The sequence below is a fragment of the Syngnathoides biaculeatus genome, chromosome 10 (assembly GCF_019802595.1).
Source record: "Syngnathoides biaculeatus isolate LvHL_M chromosome 10, ASM1980259v1, whole genome shotgun sequence".
In the NCBI taxonomy this organism is placed as follows: Eukaryota; Metazoa; Chordata; class Actinopteri; order Syngnathiformes; family Syngnathidae; genus Syngnathoides; species Syngnathoides biaculeatus.
The window spans coordinates 24,835,838-24,861,859 of record NC_084649.1 but is presented as its reverse complement, the minus strand read 5'-3'; the positions used below and the strand labels follow the sequence as shown (position 1 = coordinate 24,861,859).

At 43.3% G+C, this 26,022-nt stretch overlaps 1 protein-coding gene across 1 annotated transcript; it reads left to right on the top strand.

Moving 5' to 3' along the window:
• Positions 1-26,022, top strand: shmt2 (serine hydroxymethyltransferase 2 (mitochondrial)). The gene is made up of 12 exons (XM_061833191.1): positions 1-162; positions 8,341-8,532; positions 11,058-11,137; positions 12,942-13,142; positions 13,265-13,346; positions 15,578-15,700; positions 20,855-20,994; positions 21,076-21,238; positions 21,909-22,008; positions 23,234-23,389; positions 25,080-25,187; positions 25,298-26,022. The coding sequence occupies exons 1-12, from the start codon at positions 130-132 to the stop codon at positions 25,423-25,425; spliced, it is 1,506 nt and encodes a 501-aa protein (XP_061689175.1). The 5' UTR covers positions 1-129; the 3' UTR covers positions 25,426-26,022.

Sequence of the window (26,022 nt, the reverse complement as noted above, 5' to 3'; positions counted from 1 at the left end):
CGCGTCGACGTCACCAAGCGCCGCCGCCGACTCGCTCAGCCCTCTTTCGGGCGTGTGCCTGTGACAAGCGGCGGAGCTCGGTTGGCTGCAGGCTGAGCTGCTCCTTCTCCTCACCCCGAAACTGGAAACATGCTGTCCTTCGCTGCGAGACAACTAACCCGGGTGAGTGGCCCAATAATGGACGCGTTTGAATTCTTTTCGCGCGTGTTTGGACTCTTCGGTTTTCTCGTCGCTCGCTAAGCTTCCACGCAAGCTGCCTCTCGTGTAACGTGGTTGTCAAAAACACCTGCTTCTGTTCCCGTGTGTACACGTTCACATTTCACAAATGTATTTCAATATTAATGTCGCTGTCCGTTTTAGTCACCCAGAATTGTGTTCATTGAAAGTGTCAAGCTAGCCGGCTAACGTGTACTGTATGATGTGTCAGTGAGTGAGTGAGTGTGTGCGGCTGAAGTCATGATGCAACAGCCACTGCTCAGTTTCATCATGAGCTGCTCGGCTTCTCGACTCTTTGAATGGAACATCACCTCACACACACACACACAAAAAAAGTGTTTAGGTCGTTTTAAATGTTCCTTCACGATGACAATATTTACCTTCAGGCGCTTCTTTCGAACCCCCCCAACCCCATCAGTGTCAACTGCCCTACAAAGGTTTATCATTATTTGGTCTTCGGGCCTCAATAAAGGTTCCAAAGTGCAAAATGAACGTGGAAAAACACCCCAAGTGAAGCTAGTAAATATTAACTCACGGATTTTGATAGTTATGTAAGCGATAACAGGTTTTTTTTTTGTGTGTGTGTGCAAAGGGATGATTGGAGGGCACAAACCATAAGAGGGGTACATATTTTTTTTTTTTTAAACGTGACAAATGAATGGGGAAAAAAACCAATCCGAAAGATTATACTTATGGCTCTTATCGTGTTTAGCGTCCCCGAGAAGACCAAAACGCCACCAACCACATCACGATAGAAAGAAAGAGTAGCTGTCGGCTTATCTGGCAACGACATTACGGTGGCAAACTCTTCTCCTCGCTGTTTTTATTGTAGTGAATGATTTGTGAGACACGTTATCAAAACACCGAACACGACCATTTTTTTTTTTTTTTTTGTGTCCGGCAACAGAACAAACCGCTTTGATCACAGGTGTCAAACTCAAGGGCCAAGGGCCAGATGTGGCCTGCCACATGATTTCATCTGGCCCGCAAAGGTAAATCATGTGTATCAATTTCCATGGTTTTTGTTTGGATTTGAAACAAAACTTCAAACCGTCATATCATAAATGATGACGTTGAGATATGGCTGGGTTGCACGTGACGTCACGCTTGTACATCCGGGTACTACAATCAGCTATCCATCGTGGTTGTGCCAGATTTTTGTTGCATCTACGGATGTGGAAATCGCGGAAACAGAGACATTGGGAAGTGATTTTTTTCCTGTGTTTCAAAGATTAGAAGGAGAAGATACAATGGAGTTATGGGAAAAAAACTTGTAAATATACGACGTGCAGGTCCGAACGAAGCTCGGGTTCACAAGGCAAATGGTTGTTTGAAAGTCTGTTCTGATCATTTTGTAAGGGGTGAGCATGTGTATTTCGAGTCCGGATATTCTCCTTCAGGGAAGTTTTTCAGATCTTTTGAAAGTACGTCGTTGTGGAGAGTATACCGATCGATATCTTCACAGAGTTTGATTTTCTGTACATATCTAGCTTTGGCGACATCATCAAGTGAATTAAAGTCGGCAGAAACCATCCACCGCTCGCCGCTTGCACATGGGTCTGTGGACGTTGCCATGGTGATGTCGTCCGCAACGCCGAGCTCGTCTGTAGAAATGGCGGCCATTATCACGTGATTGCAAGCATTTTTGTGTTACCAAACATCAACAATAGTTGATTTCTGATTCCAAAACTAGTTAATATATTTAATGTGTAAATATGATGGGTCAATTAAAGATTTTCATGGTTTCAGTTACAAAGGCGCTCTGACAGAAACCGTAACTACAATGTGGCCCGCGATAAAAATGAGTTTGACACCCCGGTCTTAACCTTTGACTCGGGCCAACTCAGTTATGACCACGTAGCAATGGATTTTACCTTTGTGAGGATTGGACCAGTCTAACTTTTACGATTGATTTTCCTGGATGGACTCTAAATTGTCCATAGTTGTGAGTAGGACGTGCAATTAATCAATGTAATTGAAAAATGAAATTGACCCAATTTTCACTTTCATTTTCACTGTTAAACATAGAACATTTTTATTAATGGCTACCTCAACATATCCTAACTCTCTCTACCCAACTGTTGGTCAGAAATGGAATTCATTCGTGGTTCCTCCTAAATGACAAGGAATGACCTTGAGTATATTCAAAGTGTCATGTGGCCGCAGATACGGTCTTACAAGTCCTTTATTTGTTCCGTTATTTAGATTCACGTGTTTCCATCTGCCGCTAATCGTTTCGCTGCTAATCGTTTAAGCACGCATCACAAGCGAACGTTTAACTTTTTTTTTCTTTGGTTTGGCAAAGCCGTGTTGGTCTTTCACTTGTGAATGTGTAAGGTCAGAAGAGTTTTTGTTTGACTTTGTTGGCCTCATCCTGAACTCTGAAGTAAAAAAAGTAAAAATAAACTTCAGCTTTCTACATTGTAACATAACATTTATCATTTAAAATTCAGTCTTTGGAGTGGATTTTTTTTTTAAGTTTATATTTTTCGGCTGAAAATAACATGCTGGAGATAATGAAAAATGTTTTCCATTATTGAGTTCAAATAATTTCCATATTTTTTTCTTAACAATATAAATAATTTTTATCCCAGATTTTATTGTACATCTTTGAGTAAACGTAATCGTTAGCAATATTCCAAAGTGTCCAGATGACTTGTAGCATCATTGAGAACAGGTCAAATCTTCTCACCTTTGGATTCCATTTTTTTTCCCCATCGTCATTAGGTCGCAGTAGTCTTATATAGGTGTCAACTCCCCCCCAAAAATGTTTTATACCCTTGTAACATCCTCTTTTTGCGCACATACGTACATTACAACCTTTGCAAAGTGCATTTCATAATACGTGACCACCAATGGAGAACCTCTGATCGAGACCATTTTAATCAACTTTGCATTTTGAACATTAGATGTGCGCACTTGGACTCGGGAATGAATTAACTTAGACATGACGTGTTGTTAAAATGTAAATATGATGATAAGATTTCATGTCACGTCAATAACAACTGTCCAAAAAATAAAAACCACTAATTGTACGGTCATTCCCAGACTACGAGTACTTTTTTCTTGCCGAGTGACAGTTCTTCGCAGTGTCTCACGTGTGTTTTCTGTTAACTGACTGTCGTACAAGAGTAACTCCTCCAACCAGAAAAAAATCTCATATCAGAGCTGTAGTCTACATGATTTCTTATGCCTTTTGCAGCTAAGAGTTAACCATGAATTCAGTCACTGTGATTTGATGGGCGCGTATACGCCCGCATGCCATCACACTCACAAATCTGCAGTTGACTACGAAAAATCACGCTCATAAAATTTGTTATGAGTAGAAATACATAGCTAGTGAAGGACATTGCTTCTTTTGTGCAGTCTTGACCAATGTTCCCTCTAAGCTGTGCTACTGTGCAATTGCGCACTTGTCGCACGCTGTCAGCGCACATGAAAACCGATCCAGCACAGTGAACCACATCTGACATCTTTTTTTTTTTTTTTTAAACACGGAAGCAGACGGTCTCTAACAACCTGCTGAGCCTACTTTTACTTCCTAGTTTAAGTGACACCGCCCCCCTCTGCTCTTAAAAGGGTACACTCATAATTACAAAAAAGAACACACACCCGCAACTTTATATCTGCGGGCATGACTGACCACACCCGTACGCTTTTCAAATCTGAGGGACTGATGAATTCAACATGTAAAAATGTTCATAAAGTAACAATTTTTGCGAGCTACTGAATCACTTTACGCTTGTGTCAGTCCGCAGTCTCCAATTTGATGCAGCGGTTCCTGGCCTCAGTTTAATATGCCCATTGGAATTGGAACCACAAGGAAATAGTTAGAGGTGAACTGAATCACACAGCCCTACTTGTTTTCCTGCTTTTCTGTTGGACCGATGTGCAAAATTTCCCACCGTTGTCACGCAACATTGGCGCACAATTTCACTAAGCTACTTTTAAAAACCTTTGGTTTCAGGCTGGTGAAAATCCGCACCACACTACGCGGATTCAAACGGTGCCCGGTGTAGCGTAGATGCAGCCGAGCGACTCGTTTAAGGTCTTGATTGTCACCCTGACAAACCTCCGACCGGCGCAGAGTGAAGCCGTTGCGGCCTCTGCCTCCCGTCGCCGCACCCCTCCTCAGCCCCGTTCCGATTTCCTCAGTCGAGTGTCATCCCGACTGAATCACGGGGCAATTTGTAACGGACAGCCTTCCTATTAGCCGCTGACAGAGCAAAGGAAACTGTGTCAGACTGACGGATGCTTCTGCTTTTGCTGCTCGCTCACGTATCTTTCTCCTTTTCTCTAATCCCCCCCACTTTTTTCACCCCCTCTTGTCTTACCTGGCTGATTGTTTGGTATGCCCATTGATGGACGGCAGTCATCTGTAAAATTGACTCGCCTCAAGAGTCGCCTCAGGAAATGGGCAACAATAATACAGAGGAAGGACAAATGAAACATTTTTACTTTTCTTTCCCCGCCACCGTTCTTTGCGATAGGGAAGGCAAACTGCCTTAAGTTACGTTCCTACCGAGTGGCGCAGTTCCAGGACGATAATGCACGAGCCGTATCGACCGTCGGGTGCGTTTGTGGAATGGCTGTAGCCGCGTTTGCCGTAAACGTAAAGCAGATGCATTAGAACCCTCTTGGTTGTCGTCAAAAATATGTAATTCAGCGACACTTGTTGGCCACTGCACAATATCTACCCTGGCCAGCATGGTGAAGGAGTGGTTAGCACGGCTGCCTCACACTTCCGACGTTCTGGGTTCAAATCTCAACTGGGGAATTCTTGTGAGGTGTTTAAGTTTGCATGTGCTTGCGTGGGTGTTCTGTTTACTCTGGCATCTTCCCGCATTCCATCCATTCTCCATCCATTTTTTTTGCCACTTATCCTCACAAGGGTTGCGGGGCGTGCTTGAGCCTTGAGTCGTTCCCAGCTTTCAAGGGGCAGGAGGTAGGGGTACACCCTGAACTGGTTGCCAGGAAATCGCAGGGCACATGGAGACAAACAGTCACACTCAGAATCATACTTCTTCTTTTCCTTTCGGCTTGTCCTGATCGCCACAGCGTGTCATCTTTTTCCATCTTAGCCTGTCTCGTGCATCCTCCTGTCCAACACCCAAACTGTCCTCATGTCCTCCCTCCCAACATCCATCAACCATTTCTTTGATCTTCATCTCGCTCTCTTCCCTGGTAGTTCCATCCTTACCATCCTCCTACCAATTTCCTCCCTCTCTCACCTCTGGACATGTCCAAACCATCCAGGTCCGCTCTCTCGAGCCTTGTCTCCAAAACGTCCAACTTTGGCTGTCCCTCTAATGAGCTCATTTCTAATCCTATCCAACCGAGAACCTCAACATCTCCAGTTCTGCTTCCTGTTGTCTCTTCAGTGTCACAGTCTCTAATCTGTACATCATGGCCGGCCTCACCACTGTTTTATAAACTTTGCCCTTCATCCTACCGGAGACTCTTCTGTCACATAGAACACCAGACACCTTCCACACCGTCTGGACCAGTTTCTTCACTTCTTTACCGCACTCTCCATTGCAACATATTGGGTTAGGTGTATTGTTGACCCCAAGTACGACCACACAATTGCACCTAGGGGCAATTTATTGTCCAATTAATGTTGCATGTTTTTGAGATGTGGAAGGAAACCAGAGTGCCCGGAGAAAATCCACGTAGACAAGGGGAGAACATGAAAAACCCCACACGGGGGGAGGGGGATCCGGGATTGAACCCAGGGTCTCGGAACTGTGAGGCCAACGCTTTCCAGTTGTTCCGCCTTCCCGCATTCCAAAAACATGTATCTTGGGTTTATTTCTTTGTTTTTCGAGTGAGATTCATTTAATCTGTAGCCTCTCCTTTTTAGTTTTCTTCAAGTTCACCTTGGACAGACAGGTAATATGTTGCCTAAAAATAGCTCATTTGGTGCTCGTGTCTTGGCTCCCGTTCTCCTCAGATCACTTTATCCCGTGATTATGAATTCATCGCCGCTAACCGCCAGGAAGGCAAAATTAGGCGTCCAGATAGACCTCAGGGAACTGCCCCATGTGTTTGTTTAAAAGCAGCCCCATTCCGCTCTGAAACAAATTTGATTTGAAGAAAAAAAGCTAATAAAAACGCCACGCTGGTGCTACTCAGGCAGTTGCTTAGCGGCGTTATGTGACGGGAGGAGGGAGGGGGAAGCAGGGATGAGGCACGGTGAGAGTTTTGCTGGCTTTCTGTGCCATCGCTGACCCCCCCCCCCCCCTCCACAGAAGTGCAGACAGCAAAGGACAGTTTCCGTCAAGGTTTAATGACCCGTGTGATTTCTCAGCAAGAGGGAGCCAGCCCTCATCTCCTCCTCATCTTCCAGGGAATAGTGTGTATGTGTGTTGGAGGGGGGGTTGCGCTCCCCTTTTCGAACTCACTGCCACAGGTGACAGAAGGCCAGGGCACAGAGTCGAGCGCCTCCGCCATTAACATGCCAGCCGCCTCCCTTGGCGTGTCACCGTTGTCCTTTCCGCCACCTGCAGCAGCACAGCTAGAGGCGGCATGGATGTTGAATCACGAGGTGTTTTCTTTCACATCTTTTTTTGGGAACGTGTAGAGTAGCAGTTCGCGCAAATGACTTTCAAAGTAGCTGGCGCGGGAGCAGTTGCTCGATCGCAACTGGCCCGCGACTGACTGGCCGCCGGTCCAGTGGAGGGTTGGCCACCTGGACTAACTCTTGTCACAATATCAAGATGGATAAATGAGCAAGCAGTACTCACACTGCTGAAAAATTAGAAATGCAATAATACTTAATACCATTTTCTGTCCTTTTGGCTTGTCCCGTTAGGGGTCGCCACAGCGTGTCATCTTAGCTGAACGCATATTTGTTTGGCGGATGCCCTTCCTTATGCAAGCCCTCTGCATTTAGCCGGGGAGAGAAGCTCACAGGACCTGGTATTCCCAGGCGGTCTCCCATCCAAGTCGGCCAAAACCCGCTTAGCTTCCGAGATCTGACGAGATCGGGCGTTCTCGGGGTAGCATGGCCGTAAGCTGTCATGAGAAAGATTGATGGTGAAATTACTAAGAACGTGTGGCGCAACAGTTTTTAGACTTAAGACTCTCGCGGCGCCCTGGTTGGGAATCGCTGCTGTATATTATAGTATTAATATCTGATGACCTCGACTCCAGCTCAGAACATGATAGGCAATACAGGAAATAGATCTTGTCAGCAAACATGGCCATCCATTGCTTTCCTTCCGTTTTTCAAGTCCAAATCATCACTCGGTGCATTGACTGAGTGTGCTGACGTACTTTTTGTATTCACTTTTCGCCAACTTCCGACCTTTTAAATTTCCACTTAATGGCACTGTTGGAGGGAGGCCGTCCCTCACACCCCTGCACACGCAGACAGGCGATAACTACACGCCTGCGTGGGCGGGGCGCAAGCGACGCGAGAGTCGTCGTTTTTAACCGCTTATTAAGTGACGTAAGGCCACCAATTTGTCGCGAGTCCAATCAGCCTTCTGACATTTTTGTTGCGCTTACGCGATCTCCTTGTCTGTCCGTTGAGATGTACTCCGGGATCAGTCCATGTGAAAATGGAAGAAAATATCATTTATTTGGTGGGGTGGAGGTCAGGGCTTCCACAGCAGACTCATCTGATCATGTCTTTACTGTTTCAAATCAAATACATTCAGGTTAATCTTGTGCAGGTATGTCTCAATACTTTTGTACGTGTATAACGCACAGATTGCCACGGTCGAACATTGCAGCCTTGGAACAGGCCGAGTCCAGATTAGATAAGATAGAAATGCTGAATTCATTCTCTCTTTCGGGACACTGAGGCTGTAAAAATTTGCTTTGTAGAAGTGCTGATGGCAGTGTAATGAACAACTGTGCTGATAATTCATATCATACAAAACATGCAAGTGACCAATTCCATCAGGCTAAATTTGAGACATTTTCAAATTCAACTGAAGGGAGAAAAAAAATGTATTAGACTATTAAAACTGTGATCCTCATTATAGAACATACAATGTAATGGCTTTCTTAGAACCTCTCAATATGGATTCTTCTCAGATTATCAGAATCCATATCATGTAAATAGAAAAAAAAAAAAAATCATCCTTTTTTTTTTTTTTTCTTCCCCTCCGACAGCCACTGTGCCAACGCACGCCGGCTCGCATCTGCGTACGCAGGCAACAGTCCCACGCCGCCAGCCGAGCGGCCGACGAGGAGCGGCCGTGGACGGGCCAGGAGAGCCTGGCTCAGGATGACCCGGAGATGTGGGACCTGCTGTTGAAGGAGAAAGACCGGCAGTGTCGTGGCTTGGAGCTAATTGCATCCGAGGTAACAAACTAGAAACACAAAATAAATGACGAGCAACGTTCTGAAGATGGAGTTTTATTGATTGTTTTGGTTTTTGATGGTTTTGTGGACTTGGAGAAGGGATTCAACCGTGTCCCTCGGGTTGTCCTGTGTGGGGTTCTTCGGGGGTATGGGGTACTAAACTCCCTGATACGAGCTGTTCGATGCCTGTACGACCCCTGTCAGAATTTGGTCCGCATTGCCGGTAATATGTCTGACTGGTTTCCGGTGAGAGTTGGACACCGCCAAGGCTGCCCTTTGTCACCGATTTTGTTCATAATTTTTATGGACAGAATTTCTAGGCGACGGTTTGGCGGCCTCAGAATCGCATCTCTGGTCTTTGCAGATAATGTGGTTCTGTTGGCTTCATCAAGCCGTGATCTCCAGCCCTCACTGGAGCGATTCGCAGCCGAGTCCGAAGCGGCTGGGATGGGAATCAGCACCTCCAAATCCGAGACCACGCTCCTCGGTCGGAATAGGGTGGCTTGCCCTCTCCAGGTCAGGGATGAGATTCTTCCCCAAGTGGAGGAGTTCAAGTATCTTGGGGTCTCGGGATCCCTACGGAAGAGCTGGAAGAAGTGGCTGGGGAAAGGGAAGTCTGCCTATCCCTGCTGAAGCTACTTCCCCCGCGACCTGACCCGGAAAAGCGGTAGATGATGGATGGATGGATGGATGATGTTTTTTTAAGCACTGCCACTGTTGATCAAATAATGTTTTCTAGGTCAGTTGATGTATATTAAGCAGTGGCTAAACATTGAAATCTCTCCTTGTATTGTGGAGAAACCCGTTCACTTGCACCAAAGCAGCTTTGGACAGCGTCCTGTTTTCATTTGAAGGCCGGAAGCGGTGAAATGTTACTTGACAAGGTTTTCCGCCGGCTGCTTCTTCCTCGCCGCAGTCAATGTTCAGCGGAGCGTGTCGGCCGCCTCTCCGCACAAAGCCGTGCCGCTCCGGTGCGAGATAACGCGGATATCTTCATTCTGCCTCCTCAACGGCCCGCGCCGCGAGTCAGAGGAGAGCTCGGTGGGGCTCAGGCAGGCTCTCGGGTGTATTTTTTCCTCACAAGTGCAACTATACACAAATACGTGTGTAAATTAACCGGCTGCGGGCATTTAAAGCAAAATTTTGGTGGGCACGTATGTGCATATGTGAGGGCATGACTAGAGATAAATAAATCTTACCCTACACCGGGGCAATAAATCTTCCCTATTGCGAGGATTATTTTAAATTTAATCTCTGTGAGGAGGGCGCTTTTTATGATAATTTATTTTAGTGGTCATTTTGGAGGCTGTGATTTATGATGGTGTTGGATTGCACATTATACAAGTCCTTACAAATGCTTGCCCCCCCCTTCACCCTCCATCATAAAATCAAATACATCATAGGCTTGCCGCCAAAAACGTTGCTGTTCCACAGCATAAAATAATATTGATTAGGGATGAGTTAATTTCCTTGATGGATTATTGGGAAAATTAATAACTCATCAATCAATTAGGTTTGCAATGAATAAAAGATGGCAAAAAGTACTGATATTCAAAAGTAATAAACATAAAATGGTTTGTATGATTCCACTACATAAAATTTACAGAATTCCTAATGATCATGCCTATTAATACTGGAGACCCCGCAGAGTCCACTCGGGCCAGTTCCCGGTGTATATATATAAATGTTTTTTTTCTCATCACAATTTTTTTCTTTCAATTTTTTCGTTTTACTTTTTGCAAATTATTGACTTTTTTTCCCATTATTGAGGTACAACTACAATTCCAAAACACTTATTGGTTGTGCATCTTTGTTCATGCAAGAATTCTTTTCAGTTAAAAAATAAAATAAAAATCCCTCACCCTCCACCCCCATTGCAATCATATTGGCCATCAATAAAAGAAATTGTGATTTTCTCTATTCACGGTTGGGCCTATTCCCTATCCACACTAATTCTCCTTTTTGGTTACTAGCAATATGTTCAGCGACGTTTCTCTTTGTTCAGTCAAGACCAATTATCAGAACTTCAGCTGTGGTTAAACAACTCAATTTTCCCAGAAAATGTGCCCCAACACCACAACCCCAATTCTAAATATGAAGAAAAAGGCAACGAGAGGAGGAAAAACCTGGTGCAGCGGATTAAGTCATTGCATTTAGTTTTATTAAACGTCCGATTTGCTCATGTTCTCCCCCATAAAACATAATGGACAGTGTGAAAAGACCCCCTCTAAATGATTACATTTTTTCATAAATTGAGGGCCAAAGATTCTCCTGAACTAGCTTGTTACGATTGTCGGTTGAATGTCTGTTTATTTATGTTTTTGTGAGCCCTTCCCAGTAAACATCAACATTTCGCCCCCAAAGTCACACAAGCCCTCCTCTCGCCCATCCGCCGCAGTCAATACATGACGGAAAAGGATGTCTTGCGTCTTCTTGCCTAGCACATTTTAATTTTCCGTCCTTGTCGCCTCTGTCGACTTCTGCAATTCATGGGAATGCTTTTTTTGTTTGTGTCCTTCCCACAGAATTTCTGCAGCCGAGCAGCTCTGGAGGCTCAGGGCTCCTGTCTGAACAACAAATACTCCGAAGGCTACCCTGGGAGAAGGTGAGCGTGTCATCTTAGCGCACACAATCTTGTTAGTTATGTTAATAGATGTTAAAATCCTGGGATGCAACTGTCGGCAAACATCCAAATTTGCAAAAGCAAATAATCTCGCAGATCTGCGCTTTCATTGGGTTTGACTCTTTAATGGAAGGAAGCAAAGTGCAATCAATCTCACTGACGAAATACTTGAACGCTCTGTTGCCGTAGTGTGTAATTCCACTGGAATATTTTTGAACAAATCATAGTAGAGGATCGACTGCAGCCTGGAGTAAATTAGTCTTCCATACTGCCATTTAGCAACAGTAGATATGAAAAGATGCATCCCTGTTCGAATGAGATGTGAAGCGAAATAATTTTGCAATTTTTGTCCATCCTTACTGTGACCTCCAACCTGTACAGCTCAATTGAACTCAACACAATATCTGGTTATATTTTATATAAAGACTAAACCATTGAACTGGCTCACCTGGTAACGCGTTGGCCTCACAGTTCTGAGGACCCGGGTTTGATCCCGGCCGTGCCTGTGTGGAGTTTGCATGTTCTCTCCGTGCTTGCGTGGGTTTTCTCCGGGCACTCCGGTTTCCTCCCACATCCCCAAAACATGCTTCATTAATTGTACACGCTAAATTGTCCCAAGGTGCGATTGTCAGTGCGGCTGTTGTTTGTTGCCATGTGCCCTGCGATTGGCTGGCAACCAGTTGAGGGTGTACCCCGCCTCCTGCTCGTTGTCAGCTGGGGTAGGCTCCAGCACTCTCCGCGACCCTCCTGAGGATAAGCGGCTAAGAAAATGGATGAACTAATGTGTAGTAGCATCCATACCTGTCGTATAACTGTGGATGTCTTTAAAATGGCTTTTTCAAATTCTTCATCATTCCTTCCCGCTGCCAAAGCATGTCACCATCATATTTTGTGTGTTTAGTGATTCAGATCATATCTATAACAGAAAACAAAACAAAATCTCCCAGATGGGGGGGAATTTCAGAGTTCCCGTTTATTTTCACTTGCGCTTTTGAAAAGAAGGGGTAAAAAATGGTTAGAGTTGTGGAGGCTATAGGGAACAATAATGGTGGAACAAGTTTGAAATTATTTTTCTTGGTCTAACTTTTGTACATTACAAAAACCTCTTTGAACAGGGATGTGTAGACTTTTTATATCCATAGTATACAGTAAAGCCTCGGTTCTCGAACGTTCCCCTTTTCAAACAAATCTTTTTTCTTGTGAAAATTTAGCGATTTATTTATTTATTTTTATTTTTTTCAAATAAAAATCGGTACTCGAACTCCCCCGAAAAAACCTGGAAATAACATCGCGCGCGCTGCAACCAGTTGACCCACACATGACGGGTTTTCTTATTGTCAATTCGAACCCCCCCCCCCTCCCAAAAAAAAAAAAAAAAGAAAATTACATAAAACGCACGGCACAAGCCGCGGACTTTTGTTATTCTGTATAATGCAGCCTCTGTACACAGACATGTCCCGGTAGTGACTGTTGTTTTTCTTCTTATCGATGACTACCGTATTAACCTCCAATCATGGTTCATGATGTATTTCTAATATGGAGTTTATTATCAGGAAAAGCTAAAAAAAAATGCTTTAAAAGGCCTAATTTCATAGGCATGGAACGCATTATTTCTTTTTCCTTTCATTGTAATGCGGAAACATCAATTCGGTTTTCGAACAAATCACGCCTTGAACCGTTTTCTTGAACAGATTGTGGTCGAGAACCGAGGCATCACTGTATAATATTTCCCTTGTTGACAAAAAAAAAAAGAGACAATTTGTGTCTCTGGTATCCATTTTCACAGGTATTACGGCGGAGCAGAAGTAGTAGATCAAATTGAGCTCCTGTGCCAAAAGCGAGCCCTGGAGGCCTTCGACTTGGACCCGGCCAAGTGGGGCGTCAACGTCCAGCCCTACTCGGGCTCCCCCGCCAACTTTGCCGTCTACACCGCCGTACTCAACCCCCACGACCGTATCATGGGCCTCGACCTTCCAGACGGAGGACAGTCAGTATATTTACACTTGATATGCATTCCAGTTTCATTTATTCTTAAGAATGATCAATTTTACCCTTTCTCGACGCAGTTCTTTCAGTCATGTTGTGTTTTATTGCCACCCTCCTCCCCAGTCTGACCCATGGCTATATGTCTGATGTGAAGAGGATCTCAGCCACCTCCATCTATTTTGAGTCCATGCCCTACAAACTCAATGTAAGTACAGACTCCCTTACCCTCTACTTAGTTTGTTTACACTTCAAATCCATGATCAACAGTAGAGATGAATCCAAACACAACCATGTCAGCATACAGTTCAGTCATATTTTCAAAGTCTGGGGAGTCAGACTTCAAGAAACATAAAATGGGTTGACACTGCCTCAGCCTCACATTTATGCACTTTTCACTCAATCGCTGCGTTTATCCTTCTTCGTCTGACAAATGAATTGGCAATTGGAGGGGGAGCAAAATACTTGAAAATTCAAACTTCCAGGAGTGTTTTTCCAAATGAAAATGTATGTACACTGCTGTGCATGTAAATCCCATAATTCCCAGTCTACAGAGCGCACCTGGTTATAAGCCTCACCGAGTACATTTGTAAAGGAAATACCATTTGGTACATACATGAGCCGCAGCCGTGTAAAAGGCGCAACTGCCCACATTAAAACAAGTGTTATTCAAAAAGATGGTACACAAAGAGTTTAACGCTAGGACCGCCGCGCTAAAGCTAGCGCCACGCTAATAGGGCCAGTTAAAAAAAAAAAAAACATACTGGTAAAAATCACTATGACACGGTTGTAACACGCTAGCGCAGCGCTAACAGGGCTGGACCGGTAAAAGTCACTTCCTCGGCACATATATTCCTCCAGTCTCACTCTTAACCTTTTCCGCTCGAGTGCGCCCTCGCGGCCATGAGAAAAAGTGCACAAACTAGCCACATCACCGCGTAAACCGCAGAGTTGAAAGTGTGTGGGGAAAAAAGTTGCGGTTGATAGACCGGAAATTACGGTCTGTTAAATTTTCAAAATTCTTGGTGGGTTTGTACTCATGACCAGGTTGAAGTGGCCATTCCATCCAAACTCAGCAGCATTTTGGGTTTTTTTTTTGCCACGTTGGGACTTCAATATTTTTGATCAAAATAGACTGAAAGACAACAATACACACATTAACATTATTGTAGTCCACAGTCTCCACTTTGTTCTAGTGCTTTATTTTCCTGCTGCACTCTGTCTCCTCTGGGGAAAAATTACTCTTTAACATGGAAACTTACACATAAAGCAGAGAAAATTGCTGTAATATTTTGTCCTCCATCAATTGGTTTGCGTGCTAATTAGCATTGTAATATTTTCTTTTAAATGGAAAAGGATTTATGAAGTAAATTGAATTAATGTAGATACCAAATGGCAATCCGATATCTCGGCACCGCATGAAGAAGAAAAAAAAAAAAAAAGTGCCAAAAATGTTTTTGTTTAATCACATAAAGTTATTTCATCGCCATGATGTATATATATTTTTTAACTAGTTCAGATTGAGTAAACATATGTTATTCTTGATTTGAGAAATTACTTTTTTTTTTTTTCAGATATTGAAAGGTTAAAATCATGTGATTGGAGTAGTGATTTAATAGTAGTAATAATCATAAGTATTATTATTATTCTGTTTTATAATAATGATGATTATTCACAATAAAGATGTCCGTTGCATAGAATAAGCATCGTTGAGTTTTTTGTCCATCGAGCCGCAATAGCTGGAGTTGGCTGACGGATGGTTCTGGGAGTTCCCCTCCTCGGGCCTCCGTGATGCATGTTCAGCCAGGACTCCTCTGCGGGAGAGATAATGGGAAATCGACAGGCCGGCCATCACCGTCGGTTCTGCCCTCACGACGGTCCAGTTGATAGAGCGAGGGGGGCAGCCGAGGATGCGCTCCGCAGATGGGAGATTAGCAGATTGTCGAAATAAAAGCCTTCCCCTTCTTCCTCCTTTCACTTGTCTCACTTTTCTTTCAACTCCTCCCTTTTTCCCTGCCGTCTCGCTTTTGGGCTTTTGTCCAACTTGAAAGGAGGGGGGACGCTTCAGCCATTTCTTGTAATTTGACTTATTTCAATAAAAGCAAACTCCCGATGTGTTCCGCCTCGACTGAAAGTTGCATTAAGACCGCATTAGCTCTATTGCTCTTTCTTGATATAACACATCAAAATATCTTTTTCAATAAATTCCTTCCTGCTTTTAAGGTAGTTGGAATATTTAAAATCTTGCAATGTCGAATGGAAATAATCTCTCTTTGATGTTATTTGTAACGGTGCCTCACATATCTAACTTTTTTTTCCCCCACTCCTTCTGTCTCTTTCCTGTTTAATATAATCTGGTTCCTTCCCAACGACGTCTTACCCTAAATCTTCCCCCCGCCCCTGCTCTTTTCTGCTCTTCGCCACTTCCCCACCCCCCAGCCTGCGACAGGACTCATCGACTACGACCAGATGGAGCTGACGGCCAAGCTGTTCAGGCCCCGTCTCATCATCGCCGGCACCAGCGCCTACGCCCGCCTCATTGACTACGCTCGCATCAAGAAGGTGCCCACGCCTCACCTGCCCTTGACCCTGTCTCGCTTTGCCTGTTTGTTTTTTTGGTACTTAATGCTCTGTCAAAGTTACTTTCAAATCAGAAGAACACTTGAAACACAATATTTCGTGACTAAAATCAGGCCGTTTGAAAGGAAGGAAGTTCAACATAAGTGCTTAGCACCAAGGTGTCACCAGACAACACCGAACAAATATTTCTTGTGAAACCTGAAACCAGTCAGTTTACTGTGAATAATGAAGGATAGATTGCACCCAAATATCTGGGAGTAAGAAAATGTTTTTGTTTTTTTAATCCCAAAGCTCAAGTGTGCAAGTTTTTACTGTACACACGTATGCCCTACTTTGACAACTTCACCAAGCAGTCGAGTACGTGCCACTTATCAGATGCCATCGGCTTTAGCTAGCGCTAATCTCTGCTTCCAACAAACTCAGTTCAGATGTGCTTACATTTTGGCTTTGGTATCATACTTCACCCACCCGAGTCCAGACTCCAAACGTATGGCGCCTGCACAAAGCTAACGCTGGCTAATTTAACGACCAGACGTGTGATTTTTCCGTTTATAGGCGGAATTCCGTCGTTTTAAATTGCCCCATTGATAAAGGATATAAACATTCTCCGTTTTTCTGCAATATTCCGACCGTAACCCGCGCCAGAATCCACCCTCGTTCATATTCCGGTGCGACTTTTGCAAGCGAGGTGGAAGATTAGATACACGTCTGTTGATTGGTCGAATGTGTTCCTCCTGGCCAATGAAAACGCTTGTTTTATACGAGGTGGTTCATGGGGCCATTTTCAAGCGAACGCGATGACCGATGGTCAAGAGGAAGGACGCCTCTCGAGTGAAAGAAATTGACAGATATGTCAAAAATAAATCCCGATGGGATTGGATGGAACGAGAAATCGTCGACACAGTTGGAAAGAAGAAAGTTAGCACTCTGTTAAGCGACTTCATTCGCGAAATTGATCGACCGCCACAATAACGAGGTGAGAGCAATTACTTTATTATATTATTTACTGGTAACGACACATGACGTTAATTGTTGTCAAATTCATATATATATATATATTTCATTCATAATGCAATTTATAAAACCTGCGCGTTAAAATCGGTTATTCATCCTTTGATCATGCTTACAACCCCCAACACCCGGCTTTTTTTCCATTCAGGCAAATCACGTCTGTACGACTCACTAGCACGTTTTCGGAAATGGGTAGATAGCTATTTACGTGGTTGTTTAATTTCACACTTCACGGGTGAACAGGGACTACAGAAACCCAGCTGTTTTTCTTCAAACAAATGGTAAAGCGCATTTTACACAACATGTCACTGTTAAATTATGGGTAGACTGATGTGTCCCCCTCCCACCTTCCCTACCTCTCATACCGATTATTTGTGGTCAAGGAGGACTATAATCCATATTTGGAGCTGATATTCAGTTGGAGCAAAAGGGAAATTTAGTGTATACACCAACACTTAACTTTGTTTACGTTACACTACTTTTCCCATTTACAAAAGGTTATCCATCCATCCACTTTCTTTGACGCTTATCCTCACGGGGAGGGCTGGAGCCTATCCAAGCTGTCAACGGGCAGGGGGCGGGGTACAACCTGAACTGGTTGCGAGCCAATCCCAGAGCACATAGAGACAAACAGCCGCACTCACAATCACACCTAGGGGCAATTTAGAGTGCCCAATTAATGTTGCATGTTTTTGGGATGTGGGAGGAAACCGGAGTGCCCGGAGAAAACCCACGCAGGCACGCGGAGAACATGCAAACTACCCACAGGTGGGGCCGGGATCGAACCCGGGTCCTCAGAACTGTGAGGCCAACGCTTTACCAGCTGTCCCACCATTCTTCCACAACAGGTTATTGTTTTTTGTTTTTTTTTCATATTAGCCAATAGATATCTAAAAAGTTGAAGTGCAGGGAGCTCTCTGGGTCAACATCATGAACCCTAATAAATAGCTACATAACTTTTTGTACACCAAATGTTTTCCACACATTCAACGTAACAACATACATAATAAAATAATTTCCCACTTTCAAGAGCATCTCTGAAGTTAACTTAAAATTAAAATAATCAAAGAAATAGTTTTGAACTAAAGCTAGTGTCAACTTGATATCTTATCACCTCTCAAATTTGGAGAAAAATGGCTGATGCTGATATGCAACAAAATGCCGAATATCTGCGCCGATAATTGGCCCGTCCAATACATCAAATACTGTTTATCCCCGTGAAGTTATAGAATATTAAATTCGACCAAGATTGTGATGATAACAGAGCAGAAAGTAGAATTTGTTGTGATGTAGAAAAATGGGATGACAGTACACACTTCTATGCTGACTTCTCCATGCTTGTAAATAGCTGGGAACCAAAAGCATAATTAATGGGTCATAACGAGAGAAGCTCACAGCCAACACGGATGACTTGTGTAAGCCTTGGCTCACTACAACCAGAAATTCCTGTATAACTGTAACCGATCACAGTATTGATCTGAAAAATAAACACGATATTAACATATTAAACATTGTTTGTTGACTAGAACAGTTGACAATGCTTAAAAGTACGACTCATCCCCACTTAAGCGGCCATTTCTCATCACAGGAAGGGATTCTGGTCAGCCTGAAGTTTCTGATCTCCGAATTATTTCCGTTTGCATATTCTCCCCCTCCTAGTACCTTTTTTCCCCCCCCCCGATACTCTGGCTTCCACCCAAATCCATAAAACGTGTATGTAGATTAATTGAAGACCTTGCAATTGATTTGCAACTTTTCCAAGATGCACCATGTTGCTCTTGCCCAAAGTCAGCAGCCCGTTCGTGACTCTAATTTGCGGTATACACAGGGTGAAGGAACAGAATTAAATCGAATGTAACGATAACCACAGGCATATATTCTTTATCCTCTGTGAAAAATGACTACTATTACTGCAACTTACTGAGTCACCTTGGTATTTTTGGCGCTATTCTTTGTTTGTGTCTGCATGACTGCACCCGGTGGCTAATGCGGGAACACCTCAAGGATCAGCAGACCGAATTGAATTGCTGCAGTAAATCGTGATGCACAAACTGTTTTAATTCTTTACATTTTATTTAATCTGTCTTCATAAAGTACAATATCGGAGCCCTACCTTTCCTTAGTAAAAATTTGTTTTTTTGGATCAGCTGTAACGTAACAACAATACATGCCAACATCCATTATTATCTTCCGCTATTGTCGACTCACCCAGAATGAAGGCGGACACACGGAGCAACTTCAAACAACACTTCACTCTCGCAGAGTGCACCAGAGAGCCTGTTATCTTTCTTTCTTTTTGTGAAACCCACCCGCTGATTTGTCTTGGTTGCACAGCTCCACTTTGCAAGGTGTCATCAGATGGAGTGTCCCGCCATTATGGCGCTGTGTGTCTTTATTAAGATCCATAACGGCTCTGCCACTACTCCTGAAGTGGGGCCATATTTCTCCACACACAAACTGCCCCCCCCCCCCCCCACACCTCCACAATAGTGTGTCTCCGTGGAACCGTTCACTGTTTTATGGCACAAACCGGCGGGCTCCTCGACAGATTTCTAGGTTTGTTACCTGGGTAGCCTTTGGAGCGACACACACACACGCACACACACACACCACACACACACCCCAACCCTCCAGCAGACGGTGATCGTCCGCCTTTGTCATCAAGAGAGCCCACTAACAAACGTGCGGCGATCCAGTTAAGATATGGCCGATTTTCATAATAATTCCCAATTTTTACTGAAGCGCTAAAAGGATCTGGCGCTCTGATCCCTCGCCAGCGAGTCATTTGCATGCTTGCGAGCTGTTTATTACTGGGGCCTCATCTCCATAAATGTTGGCAAGAGAAGGCAAAGACGTATATATTATGTGGGCCCCTCGGACGAATGCTCAATACACCAGCTCTCATTTGAAATGCCTTTGTCATCCATTTATCCCTTATTCTATAGTGCTTGTCCTCATTAGGGTTGTGGTTTATTTGCCATCTTTCCCAGCTGACATTGGACACTCTAAACCGGTTCCCAGTCAATCGCAGGCTCGTGCACGTAACGTCGCCATTTTCACGGCGCCATATTGCCAGACAATAAGAGGTCCTCGACAGTGTGGGGGACATTGAACCGGCGCAGAATATTCACAATGCCCGAGACTTGTTGTGCTGTTGGTTGTTACAAAAGATGAGACAGATATTCAATTCTATAGAATACCATCTGAAAAGACCAGAAAAGATCGGTGGATTTCGGCAATTAAACATGATGGACGGTGCCCAATCAAATACACACGACTGCATAGCCATAACCCTATCACTTCATTTCAGATGAGAATTATTCTTCTCAATCTCAAATTCCCAAGAAGTATTTTTAATGCCAAGTTGGTTCATTTGAGAACAATGCGTTAAAAAAAAAGGCAGGGAGTCATCTCCAACGTACACGGAAGCGTGTTGCGGCCAGACGTTAAAACTTCAATAAACCTCTCCCCGACAGACTTTTTTATTTATTTTTTTTTTAATATGGATTGTTCTCAAATGAGTACAATGCGTATTTAAAAGAAGAAAATAAATCCTCAGTCACACAGAGGTTTACATAGATTAACATGTGGCCGTAATATGCTTCCGTGTACAGGGGCCGAAGCCTATCCCAGCGGTTTATTATTGAAGAATGCTTTGCTAGACCGTCAATATGGCCAGTCACGTGACTTTGGTTACGTAGGGGCATGAGCAACAAGTATTCACATTATTTACACCTTTGGACAGTTTGATAATCTTCAGTCAACCTAACGCATGTTTTGGGAATGTGAGCAGACGTCAGAGTAAATGGATACAAGAAAAGGGAGAGCATACAAACTTAAGACAGGAAAGCCTAAACTGAGACTTGAACGCACAACCGCTCATCTGTGAGGCAGACGTCCTGACCACTAAATAAAAAAAAAGGTGCACCGCTCACTCGTTTGTTGTTAAATACAGTATTAAAATGTCAAATAACCATCCCTAATTTAAATGGAATGAATTTAGACAGAGAAGGACCAAAGATTGTTTCATTAACCTGTTGATTACGCTAACGGCATGCAGACATCAAATATGCAACAGGAAATGCAATTTTTTTGGTATATATTTTTTCTTCTTGTCTCCCTCAGCTGTGCGGTGACATCAAGGCCTACATGCTGGCTGACATGGCTCACATCAGCGGGCTGGTGGCAGCCAAAGCCATCCCGTCGCCGTTCGAACACGCTGACCTGGTCACGTCCACCACACACAAGTCCCTCCGAGGAGCCAGGTAACGCGCTAACCGGCTCACTCGAGATATTCACGTCGGACGCCTCCGTCACCTTCCTGGGCGCTTCGTTCGTTTGTCCAGAGCGGGTCTCATCTTCTATCGCAAGGGCGTTCGCTCCGTGGACAAGAAGGGCAAAGAGGTCACGTACGACCTGGAGGACAAGATCAACTTCTCGGTCTTCCCCTCGCTGCAGGGTGGTCCTCACAACCACGCCATCGCTGGTGTCGCTGTGGCGCTAAGACAGGTAAAAAAACAAACAAAAAAAAAAACAATTCAATCGGAATCATCAACGCCACATTTGTTGGTGAAGTAATGGTAGTAAAATGCTGAGAATTTCTCTGTTAGGTAAAGCCGTACTGGTACCACAATAAAGAAACTGCTATGACAAAATGTACAATTAGGCCATAAACATTAAAGTACAGAGATTCATTAAGTGCCCAGTAGTGCGGTAATACTAATGCAACAATAATTGTGCCCATTAGTACCGTAATTTCAGGAGTATATTGCGTCCTGAAGTATAATGGCCACCCCCAAAGTTGACCTAAAAAATCTGTAAAAACACTTCTACCAATGTACAATGCCAACAAACAATTTGCTGCTCAGGTTGGGGCGCACATTACCGTAATATATATAAACGTGTAACGTAAGACATTGAATATCATATCGAAATGTATATGTATACCGTTTTTTTACACTCTATGGACCTGTATATGACTATACCATGTGATTTGTATTTTTTTATTTTTCATCCGTACCTAAATATAATACGCTTTATTAACTTTTTGAAAATATTTTGGGAGAAATGTGCGCATTATTTTTGAGAAATTACGGTCAGTGTTTTTGTTTTAATTGACGCATTCTTTTTGATCCGTTTAATGTTAACTTTACAGCCTCAGTGTAATTTTTGTTTCCAGGCGCATTCTCCTATGTTTAAGGAGTACATCGCTCAAGTTATCAAGAACTCCAAGGCCATGGCTAACGCGCTGCTCAGCAAAGGCTACACCCTCGTATCAGGTAATATTGTTTTTGTATTTCTGTGTCATTGAAGACACTCTAAAAATGTTTACAATTACCACACAACACCTCCTGCAAGCCCTACTTTTCACTTCACTATAGTTCCTTGGCTCCACGGTGGGGTAAGATGGATAAATCGAGATCCTCAATTCAACATATTTTCCTGGCGTGAAGACGGTGGCATAGCAATACTTTGATCACTTTGGCCTAAGCCCGAAAACAGTTAATATGTTCACTATAAACAAAACATTTTATCAATTGCAAAGTTAAAAAAAAAATACTCTTTAAATGCAATGACAATAATGCAAATTTATTAAGTCAGTGCAACAAGCTAACGTCACTGGATAGGCCGGTCATTTAAGAAAACGTTGATTACACCAGCAAAATTTAAAGGTGAAAAAAAAATAAAATCAATATGAATTATTTACTGTTGAGCCCTGAGAGCTCAATGTAATATGACGTAAAGGTCAAATGTTTTTCCCCATTTGCACCACTTCCCCAATCCCCACAAAGTTACATGGAAATCCGTTGTCAGTTTCGTTTTTAATTCTGCTAACAAATTTAAAAAAGAGAGAACGTTAAATGGGGCGGCACGGTGGCTCAGTTAGTAAAGCATCGGCCTCACAGTTCTGAGGACCTGGGTTCGATCCCAGCCCCGCCTGTGTGGAGTTTGCATGTTCTCCCTGTGCCTGCGTGGGTTTCCTCCCGGCACTGCAGTTTCCTCCCACATCCCAAAAACAAGCAACATTAATTGGACACTCTCAATTGCCCCTAGGTGTGATTGTGAGCGCGACTGTTGTTTCTTTCCATGTGGCCTGCGATTGGCTGGCAACCAGTTCAGGGTGTACCCCGCCTCCTGCCTGTTGGTTGACAGCTGGGATCGTGAGGATAAGCGGCAAAGAAAAAGGATGGGGACTTGTTAAACTGTTAATTTATTTCAGTGCCAGTCATTATTTTTATTTTTTTTAATTACCCACTTTTCATAAAAACGAGAATAAACCATACAACATCACTGTGGTGGTGTTTTAGGTACAATATTCTTGAAAGCAGCCCTGGAGCTTCCCCACCTACACTTACCAAGTCACGGGTGGAGCAACTCTGTCTAAAGTCGTTAATTATGTAAATAAGGTCACACAAGAGCGGAAGTGCAGAATGGCTCGCTCACAGACATATTTTCAAAAATAGTCTAACGATAGATTTTTGGTTGGAATCTTATGTTTTTCAGGGGGAACCGACAACCACCTGGTTCTTGTGGATCTCCGGCCCAAGGGCATCGACGGCGCCAGGGCCGAAAGAGTACTGGAGCTGGTTTCCATCACGGCCAACAAGAACACCTGCCCTGGCGACAAGAGCGCCCTGACCCCCGGAGGCCTCAGGCTTGGTAGGAAGCATGATCCAGATCATTTTAACCTCTCAAAAGAAAAGGGAAAAAAAAAAAAAAAGTAATTTACAGATTTAAACTTGGTGAGGTTCTCATCATATTTACCTTGCGCTTCACAGCCTCTGCACATAATGCTTTTAAGTTTGTTTTCAATAGTTAAAAAAATACAGCTCTGCATACGGAAATGAGTCAGGCGCCAATTAAGCCACGAGCACTAAGCATGGCATGATTAATTAAATATGTTTAGCTTTTTAATCATCTTCCAGTAAGTTCAGAAGCTCCACACATACCCAGCCTTTTTTTTTTCCTTAATCTCAAGGCTAGATCTTATATTATTCCCCGTGTTTACTCCCCCCACCCCCCCATAAGTGACCATGCAACTATGAAACTGAGACATTAGAATAAAATAGAATACCAGTACACCTTTTTTGTTCCTCAATGGGAAAATTGTATTATTAGCAAGGCAACGTTAACATAAGAATACACACACAGACACACACATTTGAAGACAGATGTTTATGTACACTGCACAAAAACACGTTTCATTTTTTTGTCTCACTGTTTGAAGTCATCTGACTTAACTTCTCCTGTTTCAGGTCAGTCACGATCACCAAAATTATTTAATTTTGTAAATAAAATAATAATACAAATTCTAAAAAATAACACGAGAGATAATTTATTGCAGAATTTCATTTTATTGGAGGTCAAAAGTTTACATACACAAAAAGTACCATGTCTTGAAAGAACACAGGGAAGCCCAGATAATGAGGTTATGGCTTCGGAAGCTCCTGGTAGGTTAACTGACAACATGTAAATTAATTGACAAAACATCTATTTAAGACCCCCCCCTCAAACACTCTCCTTCCTTGTTTAAAATCATGGCAAAATTAATTGAAGTCGACCAGGAAATCAGCGAAAGAATTGTGGCTCATCCTTGGGTGCAATTTCCACATGTGTGAAATGTCCACCATCTGATCACTTTTGATGACAGATGGACAGCTGATGGTAAATAAATCCTCAGAAAATTGTGCTACGCAAACACTATATGTGGCAATTTGAACAGGATCACCAAAATTATTTAATTTAGTAAAATGCCACAATAACACAAGAGACAGAGTATTTCTTTCAGAAATTCATCTTGTTATTGTCTTTGTCAAAAGTTTACATACACAAAAGTACCATGTCTTGAAAGAACACAGGGAAGCCCAGATAAGAAGGTCATGACTTAGGAAGTTCCTGGTAGGTTAACTGACAACATGTCAATGAATTGACAGAACATCTATTTCAGGCCCCACCTGAAACGCTCCGCTTCCTTGTTTGAAATCATGGCAAAATGAATTGAACTCCATCAGGAAATCAGGGAAAGAATTGTGGCTCATCCTTGGGTGCAATTTCCACATGCCTGAAATATCCACCATCTGATCACTTTTGATGACTGATCGACAGCTGATGGTAAATAAATTCTCAGAAGACTGTACTACGCAAACACTTTATGCAGCAATATGAACAATATTCATCAAGAATGGTCAGTGGCATTATATGCATCTATGCGTGTAACACAAAGCCACAATACCAAAAGTACTCCACACTGTTTTTGATGATCCCCATCACGCTCCTCCGCTCAGTTTCTGAAGGCAAAAAGTTGCTTGTGCTGCTTCATTTTGATGTATTTTCTTGGCGTGTGTTGCAGGCGCTCCAGCTTTGACCTCCAGGCAGTTCAAAGAAGCCGACTTTGTTCGGGTCGTGGAGCTCATGGACGAGGGCTTCCACATTGCCTTGGATGTGAAGAAAAAGACAGGTGAGCGCACGGGATCACGTTGCGATGGCGATGCTGCGAATTAGTGATAAATCGCCTGTCCCCACCCGCCTCGGTATGGCTTTTCAATCTCGTCTCCCGTTGCCGTGCAGGGAAGCTCCAGGACTTCAAAAACTTCCTCCTGGAGGACCCCGAGACGGTGGCCCGTATCGCCGAGCTACGCCATCGCGTGGAAGAGTTCGCCAGGCCTTTCCCCATGCCGGGCTTCCACGACCATTAGAGAGAAGAAAAAGGAAAAGCAAGGCCTCGTATTGAGGTTTCATGATGAAAATTGATAGATTTTATACAACATATTTTCTATTGTACGTCTCAAAATTGTTCATAATTCCCGACAGTTGCCACTGCTCATTCAGATGCACTCTACAGTCTTAATGTTGCAAAGCAGATTTACCAGCGTCATTCGTTTGGAAAACTGTTCCCTGACCTTTGAGTCAAGGCACATATTTTACATTTTGAAAATAAAAAATCTCACAAATGCATACGCAGGAGGGTTATTAGGCACGGGCCAGCGGCATATTCAGACGGTGCGATAATTGGGAGCAAAATTATTGCAGAATATTGGAATTAAAAATCTAAAGTATATTATTTCGAATGTTTAGAAGCACAGAATAACTCCCCAATTTCTTTTTTTTTATAATAACACATATTTGAAATAAATGTCTCGTCCCTTTTTTGGGATTCACAGACCGCCCTAATCACTGCATCAGTGATCAATTCCGGTCTGTCTTTTCTTCCACGCGCCGCATCCCTTGAAGGAGAGTCACTTTGCCAAAATACACGCATTTTATTCCCAATAAAATGTCATTGATAAGGAAAA

Bases quoted from the DNA above. Each gene is read 5' to 3' on its own strand.
- shmt2 (XM_061833191.1), top strand. From the start codon at position 130: ATGCTGTCCTTCGCTGCGAGACAACTAACCCGG. The intron at 11,138-12,941 runs GTGAGCGTGTCA...CCATTTTCACAG, and splicing joins GAAGGCTACCCTGGGAGAAG to GTATTACGGCGGAGCAGAAG. The intron at 20,995-21,075 runs GTAACGCGCTAA...TCGTTTGTCCAG, and splicing joins AAGTCCCTCCGAGGAGCCAG to AGCGGGTCTCATCTTCTATC.